The 24,825-nt window shown below is 45.3% G+C and overlaps 1 protein-coding gene across 2 annotated transcripts in view; it reads left to right on the top strand.

Annotated features, from left to right (window-relative positions):
- Positions 1–24,825, top strand: part of CRMP1 (collapsin response mediator protein 1) — a 126,728-nt gene that overhangs the window by 26,464 nt on the left and 75,439 nt on the right. For both annotated transcript variants that reach the window (XM_029591239.1, XM_029591229.1), the window contains exon 2: positions 21,342–21,430. In XM_029591239.1, the coding sequence (XP_029447099.1) occupies positions 21,342–21,430 (89 nt within the window). The remainder of the gene's footprint in view (positions 1–21,341; positions 21,431–24,825) is intronic.

Genomic DNA, 24,825 nt, shown 5'->3' with positions numbered 1-24,825 from the left:
ATCATGTGGTCTTCTCTGCACTGCTTCACAAAATTCTACAGTTTGGACGTGCAGGCCAATGCAGACTTGGGCTTTCATGCAAGAGTCCTGAGGACAACCCTATCTTCCTCCCGTCCCAGCAAGGGAAAGATTAGGTAACTCCCATATGTAATGACTGGTCTAGTAGGAAAATAAGGAAGGTTAAATTATACTTACCTGATCATTTTCTTGAGTTTGTTAGACCAGTCCAGATCCTGCCCAGTAGGAGAGGAGGAGCATAGGAGCTATTGGCAACCCACGAAATATAGTATCTTCCTCTTTCTGCCTCATTATACCTTTTCCTTGTTTTATCTTTTGTCTTAGAATGGTCTTCAGTTCCTAATAACACAGATTTCAAAAATAGGGCATTGGGGAGGATTTCAGGTGGTCACAGTGCTTTGGCAGTAGACTACTGAGATTGGACCGGGACCACACCTCCCTTTTAAACCCAGAGGTGTCCTCTGTCTCTGGCAGCTGTGGAGGTGGGAAATCCCATGTCATGACTGGTCTAGCAGGACACAAGGAAAGAAAATTATTAGGTAAGCATAATTTCACCTTGCACTGTATTTGGGCATACACAATTTCTAACCTTTGATATCTAGAGCCCTTTTTCAAAGCTATTTCACACACAGTTGGCCAAAAAGTATCCACATTAAGTGTGAGATGAGTGTGAAATAACCATGTCACAAGAGGAGCTAAGCAATTTGGTGTCAACCCCACACAATCCAAGATGGTTTGCACACTTATGAACTAAATGAAAACATCTAAGTTGGAAAATTTTCTGTCACGCTAGCAAAGCTGGGATCTTAGTGGGTTGTGATGCTTTTTACTGGACATGAGTTTTCAAGACCCCACAGATGGCACTGGAAAAATGGACCTGTGTGGTTTCTAAAGCAAATGTTTTCATAACCTACAGAACAAATACAGAACAATACCAGTGCCATGCAGGCAGGCTACTTTTCCATGGGCCACCCTGTACTAAAACTCTGCAAACAAATATGGAAAATGAACAAGTTGCCTATTTTCCATTTTCGGTCAAGAAGAACAATAAAAGTAATAAAAAACCCCCAAAAAAACATGTGGACATAACATCTGGAAAAGTAAAATAAGCTCCCCAAAGGAAGAAATTATTAGTACTATGAAGATTTTAAATGCAATAAAAAGCATTATACTTTAAATTTGTTGTAATTTGTCCTAGTATATTGTCAGGGTATTATGAAAATACATATGTAAGAATATAATGCAAAAATAGTAAAATTTATTGTAGCCCAATATACTCCATTATTAGAAATTCTTTCTGAGGACCAATGCACACTTAGAAAATAGCACAAAAGACCTGGTGGTAGGAGTACAACATGTCTGCTGGGTGAAGCTGGCTACATTTTAACATGATAATTATTACTGTGTATCTTCTACTACCTATCATTTCTACATCACTGCTAGACATATCTATTAATATGCATATTTTTCAAGAGCAAAGAGTACACATCTCCAGCTTTTGAAAATGGGGCCCCTACTAACAGCCTGCCTTGAACCTAAAATAGAACTGAAGAAGCGTTTCAGGTCGCAAAGCTTTCCCGTCTGTTATTTTTTAAGTAGAGGTTGGCCAGGGTACTGGGTGGGCAGTAGTGCAGAAAATACAGAGTCTGGTCCCTATTTGGTGTTAGCAAGGTTTCAGCAGATGGCAAAAGTGATGCATTTTAACCCTCGTGAAGAGGCTGCCCTCTGACTCTAATATAGCACCTGAAGGATTCAGCCGCTGAGCAGCTTCTCTGTCAGTCTTCCGCAAGCACAGGGAGCTGGGCCCGTCATCCTAGACAGATTGTCTAGAGACTTGGGGGGTAGAAATCTTAGGAGCTGTCTTCCTTTCCTTAGAAAATTGATTCTGAGTGCAGGAAAACTGAATAAAACCAGAAATATCTCATAATTCCCTGGGTTCCTTTGGCTGACTGGTACAGCAATATAAATTGTGCACGTATCCAAATAAATTATTAGCTTGCAGACAGCTGAATCTAAATAACTACAATTAAACCTGAAATGATGATCCTTAAAAAGCTCTGATGAGCAGCATACATACTGGAGTGCCAACTCCCACTCACCAACCCGCATTTATTCTTAGAACATGTCATGCCAGCTTACGGAGCCCACAGACTCAACATTACACAGCAGTAGTAAAACAAAATGGATTTACTCTTGAATTCCATTGAAGGAATGCTGAGATGAATTTTTAGCAGCTTAAATAGCTGAAGAAGAAATATTTTTTAAATAATACAAATTCTGAAACTTGTGAACAGTAACAGTGTCTTCAGGGCTGGAACCGAGCAACCCTTCATTCTCCTTCCATAAGGAGACAAGGAAAGCATTGTGACTGAATTTGCCAATAATTAAAATACTTACTATAGGGCCCCATGTACTAAGTGCATGCTAAAATCAGAGGGTCAGAACTCAATGAAGCATTTTTGGTGCACCCGTTATAACTGATTATTGCTCAATTTACCAACTGTGGCACTCAAGCGGTCAGTGGTTACAGCCAGAAGAAAACCACACTGGAACTCTGGCTGTGCTTAAAATGCTCTTTATTTGCAGTGATCTTAAAGACACACAAGTGGCAGCAGATAATAGAACAGATGCCTTGAACTCAGGCAGTCTCTAAGTTTTAAGTACAAACAGTTTACCAACCTTACAGATAAGTCCTCAGTCGATATGCTGGGACTCCATCAACTCCCCGGAGCACGCCTAACTTGTCTAGGCCCTCAGGTTTTATGCTCAGGGGTTGGACTCCTCCCTCCTCCCAGGATACCTTGGGGAGCCCAAGCTTAAGGGGGACCAGGCGGGATATCTGAGCCCGTTCCTTTAAGATAGATTGAGGGAGGCGCCTATACACTCCCTCATGCCAACTTAATTAATATATGCAAAGCATGCATGTAATCAAAGAGCCACATAAGGGAGCACAGTCCTTGGAGGATGCATGCTTTTCACGTATATTTATGTTTTCATGTTCCCCAACATTAATTGACCCAAAGTTAAAGGGTTGGTTAGCCTCCGGGGACCACGCCTCATAGCATGGTTCTCAAGTTCCTCATCTGATGCTCCCAGACTTCAGACTCCATGAAACCTATCCCATCTGGCATTCCAAATCAAGAAAATTCCCCTAGGCACCTGATTCAACCATTTGTTCCCTCCTCCTAGACCATTGATCTCAATCTCTGTCCCCCCTCAAGTCCCCATGTCCTTAGCTCTGTCACAGTTCCCCCCAGCTCCCCTATATTCTCCTTCTGCCAACAAAAGTGTTTCTTCGCTCCTGCTGGCTTCTATCACTGATAGAATGGCGCACGGTCCTGCTTCACTTCACTCTCTGACTTGCACATTGTGCAGTATTACCATTTCCTCAGTGACAGCGAATGAGCAAGAGGAAAGAAGAAGTACTCCTGCTGCTGACGGGAGCTCAGGAAACAGGTGGGTTGGAGATGGGAAGGGATGTTGAGCGGAGGAGGAAGATTAGAGGGCTGCATTGGGATGGGGTGGGGAGATGTATTTACCAGGGAAGCATGCACAATGTATTTCCACCTCCACCTCCCCAAAACCCTTAAATTATAAAGGGCCGGGTCAGAAGGCGGGAGCACAGGTACAGTGTTTTAGCAAGTCCTGGAGGACGTTTAGAACCTTTGGGTCAGTATGCACCTTTTCTGAAGTATTTCCCCTTAAACAAATTATCATTTAGTTTTAGTTATCAATTTGAAACCAGCAAGATGTTCAATCATTATAAAACAATTTCACAGGGTTTTTTTTGTTTGGGTCTTTTATTATTTTTTAAATACTGCAATTTTTCCCATAACCTAACCTCCCCTACGCCTTTTGCTCCCCCATTCCTGACATGCCAGTATATAAACGTAGCTCCCTTGCTGGCTGAGAGCTGGAAGAAAGGTTTCTCTGACAGTTGAATCTTTCAGCACGCTCTTCTGCCAGCAGTGGTCACGCCCTAGAGCATCCTTTCATGGCCACATCATCTGCTTCGCACTCGAATATCCCCTGTCTTAGCAGATGAAAAAAATGAAACTTGGGATGTTCCACACGATGTCACATACAGGAAGTTCTCAGACTTAAGATACATTTGGTTCCCGAAAACTGTGGTTTAAGTCGTAACATTGTTAAGTCGAAACTGATTGTCCCGTAAGAGCAATGTTATAAAATGGGGGATTGGTTATGGCAAGGTAAATAGCACAACAAAGGTCTAATTAACTCCTCTCAAATGTTCATATCAATGTAACATACATGATGAAAGCAGAATTTTACTCATGAATGCAATGTTATTGACAAATAAGTTTTATAGTAAGAATTTAATATAAATAATCCACAAATATAAAAAATAATACATTTCATATACCCAGCACCAGGGCCCAATACTCTATACTTTCACCAAAATAGCCTGCCGTTTAGTTATATGTATGGCTCTGTGAAAAACAGTGACACGTTTTAACGCATTACACTTTGTTTCTCTGGAGAGGAATGTGCCCAGGCATGCCCATAGGACATTGCACTGGTAATGTTCTGAGGAGAGGCAGTCCCTGGTACTCTTCTCACTGCCCTCACCTCGCCAGGCCTCACTGTTATCAGTGCACCAATGTGGGCTTGTTGGGAGACACTTCGGTGTCAGAGTCGAAACAAGTGTTGTAAATTGGATAAAGAGTGCCAATTTAGAAGCAAACTCAACGTGTCTTAAATCGAGGGCTTCCTGTACTGACACAGGCAAACCATTAGTCCATCTCTTAGTTTTCTCTTTAAAAAGTCCCTGGCAATTTGAAAAATGTGAAGAACCCCATAAAACAAACAAAAAATCATTTTCTTTCCATTTTGATCATTACCTAATCATCTTTATCAAGCATGTTACCCAAGGGCTGAGGACAGAGGCTGGGGATAAATTTAGTGCAGCCTCTTAACTATTCAACACTCCTGGTCCTGGGCTCTAATTAAATGCTAGCATTAAACTAATAGAGGGGGAGGCCACCCTCACTTCCAGCATCCTCCAGACCCCATCTCAACATCCTGATTAAAGATACCCCCAATGCCCTAATACAACTAACTCCCCATCTCAACACCCATTCAGACTCCTGTCAAAAGCAAATCCCCCCCCCCCCCCCCGCCCCCAAACCACTGATCTCAATCTTCAAACACTTTTCAGGATCCTCTAGCCCTACCTCTCCAACCCACCCAGGAGCAGGCTTCTGTCTCTTCCAGCCCTCTCTCCCTGTCCTATTCCCCCTCACTCTCTTCTCTCCTCTCTCTCCCCATCCCCTCATTCTCCTTTTCTTCCTCCTCTTCAATCTTTCTCATTTTTCCCTTTCACTCTCACTCATCTCCCCTTCAGCTTTCTCCTTCCCCTCATTATCTCTTTACTTCTCCCTCTCTCTTTTTCTTCTCCCTCTGTCTCACTTTTTCCTCCACTTTTTCCCCACTCACTCTCTCTTCTCTCTCCCCAGCTCCTGCAGCTCTCTCTTGCCTCCTCCCCCTCATGCAGTCTCACCCTGTTCTCTCCCCTCTCCACTTTCTCCTTCTCCTCTCACCCCTTCCCCCATCTATCCAATCTCTTTAGGGCCCTGATCAGGAAGGAAATCCTTCCTCCCCTTAACTATCTTCTCTCTCCTCCATCCTCTCACTCTCCTTCTCTCTCCTTCACTCACTCTCTCATCTCCCATTCACTCTCTCCATCTTTCTCAGTCTTCTCAGGGCAGAAGATTGTTTTTCCCCCTCACTGGGCATCTGATCAAGGTTGAAGATGCTTTTGTTGCCTCCCCTTGTACCCAGAGCCTGTATGGGGCCATGGATGCTTCTGCCGCCTCCCATAGCTGTTGGCTCCAGCATCTGGACCCCAAGCAGGGCCAATGATACTTCTGCCACCTGCACTCCTCCAACTCCCAGACCCACTGTCTTAGTGCATTTTTGAAACTTTATTCTGATTTATAAAGAAAACAAACAAAAAAGTAGAAAGTCTCCTGTAGAGGCAAGAAGGCTTTGCTTCTGAAGTTTAAATATTTTTTAACATATTTTCCAGACTGTGCAGTCAGATTACAATTGGGATGGTACTAATTCATCCACAGCACCATTCATATATTTATAATTAAAAATTCCAAAATTATGGATTACCAAATAGGGATAAATTAATTTTAATTTGTGCCTTACATGACTTGGTATGTCAGTGCTTTTCATTGCATGTATCAGCATATAGTTCTCCAGTTTCATAACAATTCGTACATCATATCACATTTTATAAAACTACTATAAATTAAAAACAATGAGAACGAAAATCAAATAAAATTGACAGTGCATGGTGGAACTGGCAGAAACAAATTGGTTTCTATAAAAAGCTGATGAAGCAGCATGCACTAATCTACAAATGAGCTGCATTTTTAGTAAGCTGGGTGGATGCTATATATCTCTTTCTATTTCCATGTCCCATGGCATCCCTCGCACTCCTGCGGTGCAGCCAGCTCTGTTCCGCTTCCTAGCAATTCTGCACTTTGCTCACTTATAGTACCATTTCTTCCAGGCTCACTCTCTCGCCCATCTGCCGATATTGTCTTCAGGTTTATTTCTCTATTTTATGATGGAAGTATTCCCCTTCCGCACTGTGCTCCTCTTGTACAGAAAGCATTTCTTCTCTGTGCTCTGACATGGTTCATACCCTTGTGCATGGTGATAATTGCAGAAGTATAATTAGTCATGTGCTGAAGTATTGTGCATATAGACAAGTCTCATAGGTAATGCATTATGCTTGTGACAGCATTGTATGACTGGTGTGGAGAGGAAGAGAACATCTGTATTGGCATTGGGAACCAGGAAGTATCTCCTTTTAATTTTATTAAAGAGCCGCTTACGATTAAACAGCTGCAGGTATTTATAAGAATCTGTGGTAGTCCATAGGCAAGTGATGAGATATCAACAGGTAGATCCATGTAAACCAAGGAAGATGGCTACTGCCAATTGCAGGCACTCTCAGACTGACTGTGGTACTCAGTAACATCTTAATAGCTTGCAGTGCCTTAGTGAATTCTCAGCTGCTGGGGAGTGAGGAAGAGAAAGAGAGAGGATGAGTGTAGGTGAGGCTTTATTGTGAACTAGAAATGGAATATCCCTGTGGAGAATTTAAGCTAAAAAGGCGCAGTCCATCCATTGCCCCTCCCATGTGATAAGGGCTGCTCAATAGTACTGGTAGCCCCTATCACATGGTAAGGGTAAAAGGGCAGGTGGTACCATTTTGACTAATGGCGGTCGCTGGCCTGGGAGCGGGAGGTTGTTCCTGGGCTCTGCGCTAGATCACTACAAATTTTGGGTGAGCCCTGGGTGGGTCAGGAGGGTGGGGTTCCATCTTTAAAGAAATGGGAAGGTTTGGGGGGGGGGGGTTGGGGTTATTTTTTTAAATGTGCTTTTCTATCTCTCCCCAAAAAATGACAATGAAATGCAATGAAATAGAAAATATTGTTGGCAATTCCTTTTTTGTTGGAAATGAATTCCCACCCCTACTGGATACCGACACTGCCTGATCTCCGCCTTCCCTGACCACTGTCTGTATACTGACGGTGTTTGCTTTCTGCCTGCCCCCACCTTGGCCTGCCTATTGACTCTGTCTGACTGCTCTAGGGACCATCTTCTAGGTCCAGCTGGCTCTAGAACCTAAGGGCTCAACTTGTGGAGAAAGGGTTTGGTATAGGTGAAACTTTTACCTAGTCCCAGCTTGAGCGTGTCTGCCTGCTGTCGGTGTGGGTCCAGTTGGTTCAGCTGCTGGACTGTGTCCTCCACACCACAGCGTAAGGACTCACATCCCATGACAATAGAGACCTGAGAACCTGAGATACCCTAGTACAACTAGTAATGTCACACTGCAGAGCTCATGAGCTATCACTACATGTAATTAAAGAACAAATGCACATCTTACACTAAAGTTCCAGGTTCCTCTGGCAGTTTAGGGATAGATTCTTCATTCTCCCATTTCGCCTTCCTTTCATCTAATCCACCTGCCTCACATCTACTCTCTTCCTCCTTTCTCCCATTCCCTTTGTTCCATCCCCTCCCTCCCTCCCATTCTCTTCCTCCTCACCCTCCCTTGGTTTCAGATATACTCTAAGAAAGGGTTAGGCAACTCTGGTCCTAGAGTGTCTCAAGCTGGTCAGATTTTCAAGATATTAACACTGAATATTCATGAGATATATTTGCATGCTCCATTGGATACAGTGGACATCCTGAAAACCTGACTGGCTTAGCACTCGAGGACTGGAGGGAATATAATATCTGGAACTGCTGTCTCTCTGAGTGGAAAAACTTTATCTACTGTTCCTAAATGTAATCAGCTTTGAAGTACCTGAAAAACAGAATATAAATCGATAAAATAAAAATAAATAAATACCTTTATTCCATTGTCCTTTTTTAGATTTATTATATAAAACCGCAGTTAGACATAAAAACTTGTATTACATTTTTCCTTTCTTAAGTTTCCTCTTATCTTTTCTTACTATTAAGTGACAAGCCCTATTCACTTCTGAGTCTTGGATCAAGCCTTCCCCAGGCGAAAACCCTAACTCACCTACTGCGTCTTACGCTACAAGGACTTCTCCCCTTTCTGTCTGTGTGGAAAAAGTCTTTCATTGAATAAGGCCCATAGTCTCAAGTTAACACTTGTGTTATAATTGCCACTGGTGCACTAGTACCTTTCCTCCCAAGTAATCTAAGCCCCTTTTGTACAGAGTGAAGGTTTCAGTTCAGTCCCAGAACACTCACTTGGGAACAATGTCCTATCACGGACTAAGTGCAGAGGAAGCCATTGAGTGTCAGAGTACTTGCTTATATCTGTTTGGTGGTGAATGTACCTCCAGATACCTTCAAGTTCCAACAGTCTTTCCTCAGACCAACAAAATGGTGGTATTGCAGTGAGAAATAGTAACATTTTCACATTGTAATTAATTATGGAGCCCCTGCTATCAGGATGGATGCCTCTTTTCTCCTGGGTGAGGAGCCCAGTGTAGACTATCAACTAAAGCAATCAATAGGAAAATATTTTGTAATGTTTGGCTGATCGCAGGATGGCCCTGCAGCTGGCCTCACTCACCCCAACATCCTCCACGCGTGACATGGGTGCCCCTGATGCTTGCTGCTGGATGCCCCCATTGACTCCACTGCCTGGGCCTGCCTTAGATGCATGCACATGCCTCAGGTTTCATCTTAAAGGCCCCACGATGGAAAAACAAGTGCTTCACCTGGAGATTTCATCAGTACTGGTTGGGATTTAAATCTGACTTGTGCTTCCAGCTAGCACCTCAGCAACAGGTTCACTGCCGTGCCTGCTCTGCGTGTTCCTTCTCCTACTCCTCTCCTCACCTGTTCCAGTCTTGCTCCTAGCCTGGTTTTCTCCATCTCTTCTCCTTGCCTCACCTTGTTCCTATTCCAGTCTTTGCCCTTGTCTCTGCCCACCTTTTCCCTCTCAAACTGATTTTGCTCTGACCATTGCCTGGATCTTGACTCTGTCTGATTGCCGCCTGGCCCGACCTTTGCCTATATCTTGTATCTACCTGACTGCCACCTGCCCTGACGTTTGCTTGGATCTTGATGCTGCCTCTCACCGCCTGCCTTAACGTCTGCCATGTCCAATGCTGCCTGACCATTCTCTTGTGGGATTTCTCACCTAAATCCTGCTGGCCTCAGAACCCAAGGGTTCAGCTTGCAGAGGAAGAGGCTGGTATAGGTGAAGCCTAGTCCTAGTCCCAGCCAGAGTGTGTCTGACTGCTGTTGATGTGGACCTAGCAAGTTGGCTTACTTGGTTGGCTGTTCTCTTCAGCCCAGTGGCATAGCCAGAACTGAATTTTTTTGGGGGGGCCCAAGGTTAACATGGGTGGGCAGTAGACATACAGATCTAGGCCCTACTAATTGTACTCTTATCGATAATTAATGTCTTAGCATGCACCCTACAATGGATTTCTGAAAGTTTGCAATAGCCATCATGCATGAGTGACATTTTAAAATACTTTAATTCTCTTACTTCAAGCACTTACCAACATTAAAGATGCCTTATTTATATTAACTTATATTTATTTATTGTTATTTATAAATATACAATATCATGTAAAAAATAAAGAACATTTCAGAAACATCTGATCCAATCCTGTAAGAAAATAACTATCAATATTTTCTTTTATGAATCCTCTTTCTAAAAATGCATAAAACTAAAATAAAACAGCAATAATCATAATGATCATCATAAAAAGATTTGCAACAGGTATAGAATAGAACTAGGACATGGGGAAAAAAATTCAAATTCCGGTGTCACCTCAATGATAGCAAAACACATTCCCTTCAATGCCAAACACTTTGTGAAGTAACACAAACCCCTGCAAAAAACAATACCTAGAACCTTAACATACCATGACAGCAGTAACTCTCAGGACTCAATTAGTAGCAACCTTATCTATGAAAAGGTAACAAGGCAAACTTTACACCAGGCCTTAGCACACTAATATACTACCTAATGGGCAAACGGAACAAACCAGGCTGCTACAAATCCCCACAGAGAAACGAGATGCTAGCCAAAATTTTGCATCTCTGTCAGACATGCACAACTCAGACATACCCTTACCTAATAGGAACATAGGAACATAAGAACATAAGAAGGGCAACGAAAATGATAAAGGGGATGGAACAGCTCCCCTATGAGGAAAGGCTAAAGAGGTTAGGGCTGTTCAGCTTGGAGAAGAGATGGCTGAGGGGGGATATGATAGAGGTCTTTAAGATCATGAGAGGTCTTGAACGAGTAGATGTGAATCGGTTATTTACACTTTCGAATAATAGAAGGACTAGGGGGGCATTCCATGAAGTTAGCAAGTAGCACATTTAAGTCTAATTGGAGAAAATTCTTTTTCACTCAACACACAATTAAGCTCTGGAATTTGTTGCCAGAGGATGTGGTTAGTACAGTTAGTGTAGCTGGGTTCAAAAAAGGTTTGGATAAGTTCTTGGAGGAGAAATCCATTAACTGCTATTAATCAAGTTTACTTAGGGGCAGATTTTCAAATCGGCGCGCACGGGTACGTTTGTGCATGCTACCCGATGCGCACAAATGTACACTCAATTTTATAACATGCGTGCGCTGCCGCGCGCATGTTATAAAATTTGGGGTCAGCGCACGGAAAGGGGTGCACACTTGTGCACCTTGCGCGCGCCGAGCACTAGGGTAGTCCCGATGGCTTTCCCCGTTCCCTCTGAGGCTGCTTCAAAATCAGAGTGGCCTCGGAGGGAACTTTCCTTACACTCCCCCACCACCTTCCCCTCACTTTTCCTATCTAACCCACCCCCCAGCCCTATCTAAATCACCCCCCACCTTGTTTTCTATAGTTATGCCTGCCTCTGGCAGGCGTAACTTGCACGCGCCGGCCAGCTGCTGGTGCGCCATCCCCCGGCATAGCCGCTGTGCCGGAGGCCTCGGTCCCACCCCCAGACCAGTGCCCCACACCCTTCCCGCACCCTTCCCACCCCTTTTTCAAAGCCCCGGGACATACGCGCATCCCGGGGTTTGTGCGCGCTGCCGAGCCTATGCAAAATAGGCTCGGTGCGCATAGGAGGGTTTTTAAAGGGTTATACGCGTATATTACACTCGTAACCCTTTGAAAATCTACCCCTTAGGGAATAGCCACTGCTATTAATTGCAGCAGTAGCATGGGGTCTTCTTAGTGTTTGGGTAATTGCCAGGTTCTTGTGGCCTGGTTTGGCCTCTGTTGGAAACAGGATGCTGGGCTTGATGGACCCTTGGTCTGACCCAGCATTGCAAGTTCATATGTTCTTATGTTCTTAATACTGAATAAGGGTCTACAAATTAGAAACAAACATGCAAATAAAACTGAAATGGAAAGCCTGAGAAACCAGATTTTGTGAGCACTGGAATACTGAAGAAAAAGCAAAAAACAAATATATATATATATATATATATATATATATATATATATAATGCACATTCCCAAAGCTGGCATATTCCAATCGCTGAAAAGCAAAATATTTTTTTTTTTACTTGTTGGTCCCAGTCTCTTTTCTCCCTTGTCTGTCTTTTCCTGTTCCAGGGTCTCTTTTAGTCTGTCTTCTTTCCTTCCTCCTTCATACACACACACAGACTCTTTCTCTCACACACTCAGGTTCCCACTCCTATACACACTTTCTCTCACACACACACTTTCTCTCACACAGGATCCCACTCTTCCATGCTCTTTCTCACATACACACAGGTTCCCACTCCTACACACATACACACACACACACACAGACAGACAGACATAGGCTCTCACTCTGACATGCTCGCTTTCACACAGGCTCCCCCTCCTACAAACACAACACACAGGCTCTCACTCTTACCTGCAAGCTCCTGCTCCTACTTTCACTTTTATATGCAGGCTACCTCTCACTCTTACCTGCAAGCTCCTGCTCCTACTTTCACTTTTATATGCAGGCTACCTCTCTCACACAAACACACAGGCTCCCATTCTCACATGGTTTCTCTCACATGCATGCTCCCACTCCTATATCATAAGTTCTCACTCCTACATGCTCTCTCTCTCTCTCACATACTCCCTCAGGTAGGCTCTCATTCATATCCCACCCCCCCCCCCATGCAGGCTCCCATTCACACACACACACCCGTCAGGTAATCTCTCATTCACATCTCACCCAGGCAGGCTCCCATTCACACTCCCCCAGCTCCCCAGGCAGGCTCCCATTCACACACCCCCACCCCCCTCCACAGACAGGCTACCATCCATATACACACTCGCACCCAGGCAGGCTATTATTCACATTCACATACACCCCTAACCCCACCCTGCCAGGCTCCCATTCACACATCCCCACCCCCACTTCCAGACAGGCTCCCATTCACACACACACACACCCCACCCCCACCCCCAGGCAGGCTCCCATTCACACACCCCCCTCCCCCATTCCCAGGCAGGCTCCCATTCACACATCCCCACCCCCAGGCAGGCTCTCATTCACACACCCCCTCCCCAACTCCCAGGCAGGCTCCCATTCACACATCCTCACCCCCACTTCTAGGCAGGCTCCCATTTACACACCCTCAACCTCACCCCCCTTCCAAGCAGGCCTCCATTCACACACACACCCTCCCCCACTTCCAGGCAGGCTCCCATTTACACACCCTCAACCTCACCCCCCTTCCAAGCAGGCCTCCATTCACACACACACCCCTTCCCCCACTTCCAGGCAGGTTCCCATTCAACCCCCCCCCCACCCCAGGCAGGCTCCCATTCACCCCCCCCCCCTGCACTCCCACCCCAGGAAGGCTCCCATTCACACACACCTCACCCCCAGGCAGACTGCCATTCACACACCCCCTCCCCCACTCCCAGGCAGGCTCCCATTCACACACCCCCTCCCCCACTCCCAGGCAGGCTCTCATTCACACATCCCCACCCCCACTTCTAGGCAGGCTCCCATTTACACACCCTCAACCTCACCCCCCTTCCAAGCAGGCCTTCATTCACACACACCCCCTCCCCCACTCCCAGGCAAGCTCCCATTCCCCCACCCCCGCACTCCCACCCCAGGAAGGCTCCCATTCACATACACATACAAACACAAAACACAGCTAGCAAAAGGGGGAGCCTGTTCTGCTGCTGCTGGTCCTCATGTGTCTGCCCACGATATACTCAAAACTCGCATGGCTAGCATTCCTCTATGCTGATTTCATGATGCATGAGATCACCATAGAGAACTTACTGACCACGCGGATTTTGAATGTGCAGGGCCGACACAAGTGGAAGAGCAGAAGAACGGGCACCTTCTGATGAGGATTTTATTTTCTTTGACTGCCAGCATCATGGGCTTCCTCTTCTCAGCAGCGCCGTAGACTTTTTCCTCCTCTTGCCCAATGTGTCCACTGTGGCCCTGTGACAGGGCCTCTCTTCTTGGGCCACCAGACAATGCTGATTGGATGGGCCTGATCCCAAACCGGCCGATACAGTAAAGCAGTAACGTGCGCCCAAATTATCACTCTGTTAACCAGCTCATTTTTCGCATCTTTAACCTGAATATTTACCACCTACCCTGTCCCTGGCGTTAGTATGGTGTTCAGTCAGCTTCGTACCGGACAGCGGCCATGGACAGGATGTATATACTGGCTCTGGCGATATTTTTCATTCGGTTGAGAAGCAGAATGAGAAATGCTCGATTGAGAAATGCTCGAAATGCTCGGCAAGGTCGCGGCTTGGACGTCCGGCCGGGCGCTCAAGGCAGCGGTGCCTACAGGCAGGAAGGTCCATGAACGGAAGCTGCGACCTCGGACGTCCAAACGGCTTGGACATCCGAGGTTGGGTGCTCAAGGCAGCGGTGCCTACAGCGGCTTGGACGTCCGCTGCCTTGAGCGCCCAGCCGGACGTCCAAGCCGTGTCGTCCGAGGTCGCGGCGTCCGTTCATGGACCTTCCTGCCTGTATCCGGGCGTCTATGATCGGAGGCACCGCTGCCCTGAGCGCCCGGCCGGACGTCTAAGGTTGTGGCTTGGACATCCGGCTGGGCGCTCAAGGCAGCAGGGTCTGTAGAAAAGAACCATCCACGTACCTGGTGGAATGACATTTCAAATGACATTTGTAATGACATTTCAAAGGACAGGTACTAGCGCACCCTGGTTACTATATAGGCGCTGCATACCGCTCTATACAGTAAAATGGATTGCGAGCGCCTACCGCTTCATTGACGCGCTTTGGATGCCGCTTGGATTTGTGTCTAATTTGAATACTGAATCGAGCGGTATGTGAACCAAAATATGAGCGCGGCAAACGAGCGGGCGCCCAGCACTGCTGCACTGTTTCTTACGAGTCCTTACTGTATCGGCCCGAAAGTGAGTGGGCCACGGCCCACCTGTGGCTACACCACTGCTTCAGCCGCTGCCGGCCTGAGCTCCACCGGCAGCCCCAGCCTCTTGCCGTTCTTCTTCAGCCGCCGCTGGATTGAGCTCCAGGGGTGGCCCCCAACCTCTCGCCGTTCTTCCCAGCTGCCACTGACCTGAGCTGAGGCAGCCACGGCAGGGTGAGGCGGACGCCACAGCAGCATTCTGAGAGGGGCATTTTTTGCTGCCTCAAAATTCTGCCGCCTGAAGCGGTCGCCTCACCCTGCCTCATTATAGAATCACCCCTGAGCAAGGTGTAAGTTATCCAATAAAGATGTTACTGTTCCTCATGGCAGAAAAATTTCAGCCACCCAGGCACTTACAATTTCACATCTTCTGCTTTTCACCACCCTAAGCCAGAGAGGAGCTACAGCAAGCTCAGGGCCAACAGAAGCCACTGCTAATGGAGGAGCCAAAATGGCAGTTGTTTGTGCCATTTTGAAACTGTGTTTAAATGAGCTGCTATTTTATCTTTTTTTTTTCTTCTTGTTCACTACTTAGCATGGATAGAAAGCATAAGTGGATTGTTTTGGGTCCTGCTTTCACTGCCCTAAACTTACCTACCATTCAGCAGACCTCTGTCACTTGGTTTCTTCAGCCTGCAACAGGAAGCAGATCCAATGAAGCATGTGAACCAGAGGAGATGGCTTCTAGCTCAGCACTGAATGTTATGCTAAAGCCTGGACCTGTGGAGGAATCCCTATCCACCAGCTGCCATAGATATCTCCTTGGGAATGGGGGCTGAGAGGAAGGCCACATTGCCTGGGAGTGCTGTGGAATCAGTCCATCAGGAGGTCATTGAACACGTTGGACCTGTTCAGTTAGTTGGATGAAGTTCTTGATGTTGCAGGAGCAGCAGAGTAATGGGGACTCTGTTGGAATTGAGCCTGCATTGGGAACAGCTGAACTGAGTGGTGCTGTGAGTTCTACACTGACTGGGATGAGTGATTTGGCCAGAGATATTTTCCCTCCCATGTCTGACACTCCTCTAATGGTCCCTTCCCTGGTTAAGCCACAAGGGGTGACCTTGGACAATATTTGGACAGCTCTAGTCTCCCTCCACTGGGTGGTTGCTATGAATGTTATATCTTCTATACAAGCTCAGGCCTAGTTACAACAAAAGAATGTAAAATGTTACAGCAGGCTCAGGAATTAGAATTTGTTTCTGCTCTTATTTATTTATTCATTTATTTATTTATTTGAAGTCTTTTATATACCGAGGTATAGCAAGCTGCCTTCACTCCGGTTTACATTATAACAACTTATTACAGATAAAGGACAATATAACCGAGTAACTTATTAACTGAGATCCTTATTACATTCTATGAACAAGCGACATAAACAGATTAAACATAGGTCATGCAGTGTGCGGGTAGTGCACAAACTGTACAAATAAGTATTGATACATATGTTACATAATAACATGAGTGATTTGGGATTCTCTTTCTAGGGTAAAGTTGGGAAGGAACGGGAGGATTATATTTCGGGGATCGATCAGAGTCCAACTAGGTTGAACAAAATTATCACTTTTTTCAGGGGTCTGTGGTTAGGTGTGAATTGTCGAGGGAGAGGTTATCGTAGTAAGATTTTAGTGCAATTATAATAGGGAGGGATAATGTTTCTGAGCGGTTGTATTTGCTTAGCCGACATATGGGTCAAATATCTGTGCTTCAGGCCACATTGATTCAGGATAAACTTATTAATTTACCTAATATTTAATCGATTTCACCTAGAGATGTATTTAGGAAATATTTACTGGAAGTTTTTAAAATCCCAGAGGAAGCTGTACCGCCTGTTAATAGAATATATTATTTGCCTGAAGGGGAAAATGGTGTCAAATGAAAAGACTGGTACAGCTGTTGGTAGTCTGTCTCCGGACAGCTTAGGACTGGCAGCAGTTTTGGAGAGGGCTGGAGAAGAAGATCCTCAAAGGGCATCTTGCAGGTGTCCTTTATTTTTGAATAGGACAAAGACTCTATTTTGTGTTGTTTCTTTTGAAATCAAGATATTTTTATTTTTTGGTAATAAAGTCTGGCCCAGCAGGAAGAAGTTGTTGGCTATGTACCAGGAGTATATCACCTTAGCTGCTTGTTTTGTTATCAGATATCCTTGTAAACGTTTTATTAGATGGCGAAATGCTTCCTCTGTTTTTTATGAACCAGTCCAGCTGTGCTCCTTTCTGGATTCACATCACTCTGCGGGTGAGGGTAGTAGTAGGGCTCTTTAGTAAGTTGTCTCCACTCCTTACGTAATAGTTGTCAGGATGGCATATGTTAATTTTCCTGTTCCTTTTTTTTGCTTCTTATAACTATCTCTCTGTGATATAATGGGTTTGGATCCCCCCAGTTGTGGTGGACTAATGTAACCCCCATCCCCAGCGGCGGGACGCAGTTTGATGGGGCCTTAAAAGAAATCATTGTTTGTACACGGCTGGCGCCTCAGGCTAGCTCAAATACAGTCTCTTACTCCCAAGGCCTGGATTATTTGCTGCATGGGGGAATGGCTTTCCTTTCAAAGCCCAGATTGCTAAAGATATCTTCTTAATCTTTTATCCCTGGGAGAGGGGTACTTCACTTTCACAGTGGGTGCTATACACTGCCAAAGAACAAAACTGGAGCTTTTGTATTACTGTCTAAAAAATAAGTTGTCATCGATGATAATTCAGATAGAAAAATGGCACAATAATGTAGTCCTCACACCACTATTAGGTTTTAGTTTGTCTTTTCCCTTAATCTGTGCATGGGTCTCGAATACGAGGGCCAAGGCAATATCCACTCTCCAGGGCTTGGTTAGATGGAGTTCCCAGGTGGGCAGGGTATCCTTTTGTCGGGCAGGAAACACCCCTTCTAAAACTGGTAAAAGGTAAAAATACAGTTTCTGTATAGTCACCAATCTCAATCTGCCTAGGGGTGAAGGCTCTTGATGGGGTCCTCTAAGGTCTCAAAGTTCTTACAGTTAATTGATTTTTCTTAGTCTCTTACAGGCCGATACAGTAAAGTCCGCGGGAGAGTGGGCGAACCCCGGCGCGCGCGATTCAGTATTTAAATTAGGCCCAGCGGTAAAAACAGGCAAAAGGAGCAGTGGCTGTCAGCGGGTTTGACAGCCGACGCTCAATTTTGCTGGCATCGGTTCTCGAGCCCGCTGACAGCCACGGGCTCGGAAACCAGACGCTAGCAAAATTGAGCGTCCGGTTTTCGGCCCGAGAGCCGCCGGCCGACTTCAAATTTTTTTTTTTAACTTTTTTTACTCTTCGGGACCTCCGACTTAATATCGCCATGATATTAAGTTGGAGGGTGCACAGAAAAGCAGTTTTTACTGCTTTTCTGTGCACTTTCCCGGTGCCGGAAGAAATTAGCGCCTTCCTTTGGGTAAGCGCTAATTTCTGAAAGTAAAATGTGTGGCTTGGCTGCACATTTTACTTTCTGAATCGCGCGCGAATACTTAATAGGGCCATCAACATGCATTTGCATGTTGAGGGCGCTATTAGGTTCGGCGGGTTGGACGTGCGTTTTCCGCCCCTTACTGAATAAGGGGTAAGGGAAAACGCGCATCCAACGACAGGCTAACAGTGCGCTCCGACGGAGCGCACTGTACTGTATCGGCCTGTTAATTTCTCAATGAATTCCTTATGGAAGGGATCCATTCTGGAGCAAGCAGCTCCAGATGTCCTTCTGTTGGGTAGGAAGAGGGACAGCCAAATCCTTCCTCCTAGGTCTTTTTAAAACAATTTCTTTTTCCCCTGAGCATGAGGTAAAACACCAGAATGTCCTGGTACCGGGTCACCACCTTTCTTGTTACCTCATAGAAGAGGGCAGGTCTTGCCTAGCCTGGGACTCTCCAATCAGTGTCCAGGGGTCTCACCAGGCTTATAACAAATACAAAGTCTCTTTAAGCCCAAAAATCAACCCAGGATGCAGACCCTACCCACCAGAGAGTGGATAAGCAGGAAAGATCTCCAATCCATCTCACAGACTCCTAGCAGGGTGTGTTGAGTTCCACCATAAGGCCCAAAATTTCAACCCTTGAAAAATCAACTCTCCAACCTCCTCCAATACTCCAGACTAATAGTGCCCCAGAGCTGTCAGGAGAGAGCTGCTTATAAACCCTAAGGAGGGAATGGCCATCCCAGCACCCTCAAAGGAGGGGCTGCATACAAATAACACCACTCCTAATTATTCCTCTCTAACTGCACTATCTCTGTCTGATAAGGAGATCATCCAGGGCACTACTTGTAATGCTCCCGGAGGGGCCACTACACTAATGTGAATACTGAAGTACTGTTTTCCTTTGTTGCTTTTAATTTTTTTTTTTAATATGCATTCTCAGTATTCCTATCCTTTTCAAGTATTGACTTGATTGATATATTTGAAATTTATAAAAATTAAGTTAAAAAAGGAAGCCACTGCTATAGGTGGTCCAGACCTGAGAATTTGCTGTTGCGGGGAGTGGGAAAGTGATAAATGAAATTGAAGAGGAGGGAAAGGGGCAAGAGAGGCTACAGGAAGCTGACTGAGAGGGAAAATGAGATGAAAGAAAGACAAGAAGAGCACAAATCATGCAAACTAAACAGACACCTTCCCTCCCTCCCCCCAATCTCCTCCCCACCGGAGAAACAAGCCAAAAATATTGTAAGGAATTGTTTTCCTCTGGCACCATAACCTTTTCCCTGGTGCCCAAGTTTTCCAAATATTTTCCACCCCTGCCTTTGTTATGCTTTGTTTTTTTATAATTAGATTTCTATTTCTCTTCAAGTCTGCAGGTTTAGGGAAGTTGATTGTGATCCCGATAGGTATAGGTGATTGAATGTGCTGTACTTTCACATTGAATCCCGTATATGATTTTTTTTTACCATATGAAAAGGAAACACTGTGGTGATTGAAGTTTATGCTGCCCGCACTGCAACCGTAGTAAAGTGGGATGGAGTAAGGCCAAAGGGTCAGAGGAATTTCCTTTATGCAGCCATCTTATTCATCCAACTTCTGTCACCACAATCAGTGTCGTCCCCCGTCCCCCCCCCCAGTGATCCTCATCTCGTCATCCTCCCTCCCCGTCTCCCACTATGGACCTCATCTTGTCCCCCTCCCCTCCCAACCCTGTTGCAGATGTCACCGCTTTGAAAACACCAAGCTTGGCAGCAGGGAGTGAAGCCAGTAAATGAGCCGTTGAGTGCTCACAGGCCCCATTCCCTCCAAGACTCTGTAAGCACATGCTGACCTTGTCCCCCATCCTCACTCCTTGCTGCCAACGCCAGACCAGCCCTAACAGCCTCCTCCCGTCTGGGAAGAGAGGAGGTCTGGGGGGATGGGAACCAGGGGAGAGGAGGTGCATGTTTCAATTCAATTTCTTTTCGTAAAATGTAGGGCGGCCTGGCCCTTCCACTTTTAAAGTGTATGAGGAGGATTTGCCCCCTCACACCTTCCCCCTCATTTCCGTGCTTATGGTGCCTTCAGAACATTTATGCTAGGAAATCATTTAAAATAACGGATTTTGTTTTGGGTTTTTTTGTGTTTAAATCTTTTTATTCATAAGAGAACAGGTACAAGTTGATCGGATAATGTACATTTTCCTTACATGAACTATAATACAAAAATTACAAACAACAGTGCCCCTTGAGGTCGATTGCGTAAAGAGAAAAGAAAGAGGAAACAAAGGAGAGCAAGGAGGGGTGGAAAAAAGAAAAGGGGGAGAGAAAGGAATACAGCGAGATAAGGCAAGAGGAGGAGAGGAAGTAAGGGTAGAAACTGGCTAAATAATAAAATCATCAGCAATCACCATCCATTCTACTACAATGAGTTTATGTAGTCATTGAGCGGCTTCCATACCCTACTCCAGGATATTGACTGTTCGTATTTGCTAAAGATACATACTGAATTCCACCAAAGGTGTTCCAAAAGCAGATCACTGTGTTTCCAGTTAGACATGATATTATTGTGTATAGCCACATTCAGTAAAAAATCTAGTAATTTATGAGAAGGAATGGGAAGGTTGATGGAAGCATCTGCACCTTTAAGTATTTCCAATGAATAGGTAATAGGTTGTGAGAGGCCTAGCACCGTTGAAATAGTTTGCCACACTTGCCTCCAAAAGGTGGTAAAATAACAGGTTTTAATTGTTTAGATTACATTTTGTGATAGTGCCTGTGGTAGTGGGCATTATCAATTACTCTTGTCGTCATTATATTTGCTTGCTTTCTGCTCATGATATCTAATTATAAATATGGCCTAATAGTGCCCACTGCCATGGGCATTTATAGCTTACATTATGACAGTATCCAAATGGGATTCTATTACCGTAATACTATCAGAGTTAATCTTCTACAAATAGTTTGAATATAGCATAATATATTTTACAAAGATGTTGTTTACGTCATAACTGTTTCCTTCTTTTTTTTTCCAGAGTGACCGATTACTTATTAAAGGTGGAAGGATTATTAATGATGACCAGTCTTTCTATGCAGATATCTACCTAGAAGATGGACTTATAAAGTAGGTTTTATAACAGTACTTATGCACCATATGCATTCCTCTTAAATGTTATACAGGACTATCCTTGTAATTGTCTACCAACTAATTATTTTGTTGGAGAGTCTTGGTTTACAGCCACGGCCCCTTTAACCATTTGCAGTGCCCTAGGAAAAGGTTTCTGGTTTGACTCCCTTTTATTTTTCCATATTTGCTTCAACCCTTACTCTTCTCTACCCCAGCATTCTCCTTCTTCCCTTATTTACTAAATGTATTTAATGCCTTCCCAGTTTCCCAAGAAATCACCCAAGGTGATTAATTCCCCTTTAATCTCATGCTGCCAGCCCACTCCTGGAGTTTTTCTCCTCTGCTCTGGCTGACAGGAGGGCTTCTGCCTGCCACTTTCTCCTTCTGACCAGTGTTGGCTGATACAAGCATAGTTAGCGTACATCTGTTGTCTTCTGGCCAATGCGGGCTGACTCCAGCACACATCTACCTTCTTGCAGCCCACATGGGCCCATGCAAGTGGAGACGTGTTTCTCCATCTAGCGTATGTGGGCTGGCATGAGCGTGGTGTTAAGCACCTTGTGCTATAGGGCAGGACCAGGGCAAAGGGATTTGGCACCCTTAGATGAACCTTTAGTTTCATGACCTCCCCCAATTCACTTTCAGATCCTCCCCTGAGATTTTTATAATTAGACTCAACATCATCATTATGACCCCACCACCACTCCTCCCAAAGCAACTAAAACAAAACACATAACTTGCCCAGTTTTTTGAAATTTTGGGTGGTTGTCCAGGAAAAGATTTTTGGACTAGTCACGCTCATGATTTTCAGCTGTTCAGTTCTGTTTAATCAGATTTCTCTGCTTTCATACAGTATGTGCAAGGATTAACTATTTTGTTTGTTGTTCCATCCAGAGGTGATTGTTACATTTTCCATGTTTAAGTGCACTTTTATGAACAAATGGTTACATTTTTTCAAATGGAATCTGATGAAGGTTTTGACGTAGACTTGAGCAATTTCCATGGGCCTTAATTCATGATCAACAAGGAATTTCCCCCATTGTGGTTCCACCATTTTCTCTCTGTAAATCATAACAATAGGACTTGATGGGGAGGTGGAGATTGGGAGACAACAAACCAACTGGATCATTTATCAATTTGTGTTAGCACCTGAACGCACGAGATAATACCCTAACGCGTGCAACAATGCCCTAATAGGCGCGATAAATAACGCAACGCAAAATGAGCATGCAAATTCAACATTGAGTATTCCAATGGGAGGTGTATGAGCAGAGTTTATGGAAATGAGGGTCTGCTAGTGTGGAATGTGACAGAGTAACTCACTGCAACGTGGGATTTAACACCAGAAATAACTACATCATTTTTTTGGTGCTATGATGAAAAAAACTTTTAATCGTGTTGCTTTGGCCATTATCACGGATCGCGGGTATTACCGTGACGATTATCATGCACAATAAAAAGCGGTATTCTATCAGACACACCTACCAGGCCCTCCTGGGCCAATAAAAACATCTGTTTTTACCTGGCCTAGTTTCCATAATGTTTGTGGCAAGTTTACTTGTTTGGGGGATACTGGATGCGTCGGGAGGCTCTCCATACACAACAAAAAGAGGAACCACAACAACAACAACCTCAAGAACAGGCAAGGGTAGTTTCAAACCCTCCTAGGGAAGTCCCTGCACCAGAGGCCATGCAGGGTCACGGCCCATGGCAGTGCCTTGCATGCAGGCGGCCATGGCGCAGGAGATACAGGGAGTGCATCTTTCCTCCCTGAGCATCATTGCTGGGCATGCCAGAGGATTATGTGGTTAGCAGATATCGCCTCAGCACTTGGACTATCCTGGAATTATATGAAGAAATCCTAGGGAATCTGAATCCGGTGATGGAAAGGTCCCATGCTGTGCCTGGCCTCACCAAACTATTGGCCACCATGCATTTCATGGCAACCAGCTCCTGCCAAATGACAGTAAGGGTTGTGGGGGTAATGTCCCAAACCACTTTTTCGCCGCTGTTTGGACCAGGTCATAACAGCTGTCTCTGATCGCATTAATCACTACTTAGCATTTTCTTGGGACAGGCAGGACTTGATGGACTTGAAGAGAAGCTTTTATGTCTTCACAAACTTTCCCAATGTTATGGGAGCTATCGGTTGCACTCACATCGCCATCATCCCATCCTGTGACAGGGAGGAGATGTACCGCAACAGAAAGCTCTTCCAGCTCCATCAACAGGCAAGTGGTCTGTGATGCTCAAATGCACCTTCTCGACGTGGTGGCCAGGTACCTGGGAGCCGCACATGATTCCTTTATACTTAGGCATTCGGGCCTGTGCAAAAATGTTGAGGATGGTCTCTATGGTGACGGCTGGCTCATAGGTAAGAGAGGTGCTTCTTTCTGTATTCCATCTCTGGCTCTGTGTTTGTGGCAAATGGCATGAACATGGGGGGGGGGGGGGGGCGGGAGGGGGCTGTGGGGGATGTACAGCATTGCTGACATGATAAGTGGCTTGTACACTTATGTCTGCAGGCTATTGCCCCAGGGTCTATTCCCCATGCTGCAGAGGCCTGCTAATCTTGTGAGGGCAAACAATGCACTTTCAGAAGTGGCCTTTTCCTATCCTTCCATTGGGAGCAGTTGAAATCTCACTGGTTAATCAAAAGCTTGAAGTGTCCACACTGCTGGTACTGCCACATGTGGCCTGTTGGTGATGCATCAGCCAGTTTGTCAGGCACAGTTTGTCTTGACCATCACATAGCTAAACCAGAAGCAGTGACCTGTGACTTTTGAGAGCCAGGCTTATTCCCTGTGTCAGGGCTCACAAATTGGTCTCTCTGGAGGATATGCTGCAGAACAGGCAGGGTCTTGCCCAGTCAATGAGGTAGCATTTTTTCTGCTAGGACAGGTGTGGCAGCTCTTATGTATTGCTTCAAGGTTGGCTGACTGCTGCAAACCAGTAGCCTTATCTTGGTCGTGAGGGCCTGGCACGCATTTGATGAAATCCCCAGACGCGATTTAGTAGTGTGGAAGAGATGAGCTAGATTTGACTACTCTATCCTGGACACATGCTATCCCAGAACAATATGACATGCACTTAGGTTAGGGAAATCAACTTTTAAGGCTCAGGCTAAGCGACAGGCTAGCTTCTACTGTCTTATAGCATGCTGTGGTTTGCCAGCCAGATCTGCAAGTGCCTGTGCTATGATTGATGCCTTAAATCTGTCTTTGCTGCAGGAGATTATGGGCATGGTTGCAGGACCTGGCTTCTCACCCCCATTGCCATTCCCAACACGCTGGTGGAGACGAGGTACCACAAGGCCTTATGTTCTACCCGCTGAGTCATCAAATGCACCTTCAGAGTTCTCAAAAGTAGATTTTGCTGTTTGGACAAAATGG

This window comes from Rhinatrema bivittatum, chromosome 1 (assembly GCF_901001135.1).
Source record: "Rhinatrema bivittatum chromosome 1, aRhiBiv1.1, whole genome shotgun sequence".
In the NCBI taxonomy this organism is placed as follows: domain Eukaryota; kingdom Metazoa; phylum Chordata; class Amphibia; order Gymnophiona; family Rhinatrematidae; genus Rhinatrema; species Rhinatrema bivittatum.
This window is presented reverse-complemented; position numbering and strand designations above follow the sequence as displayed.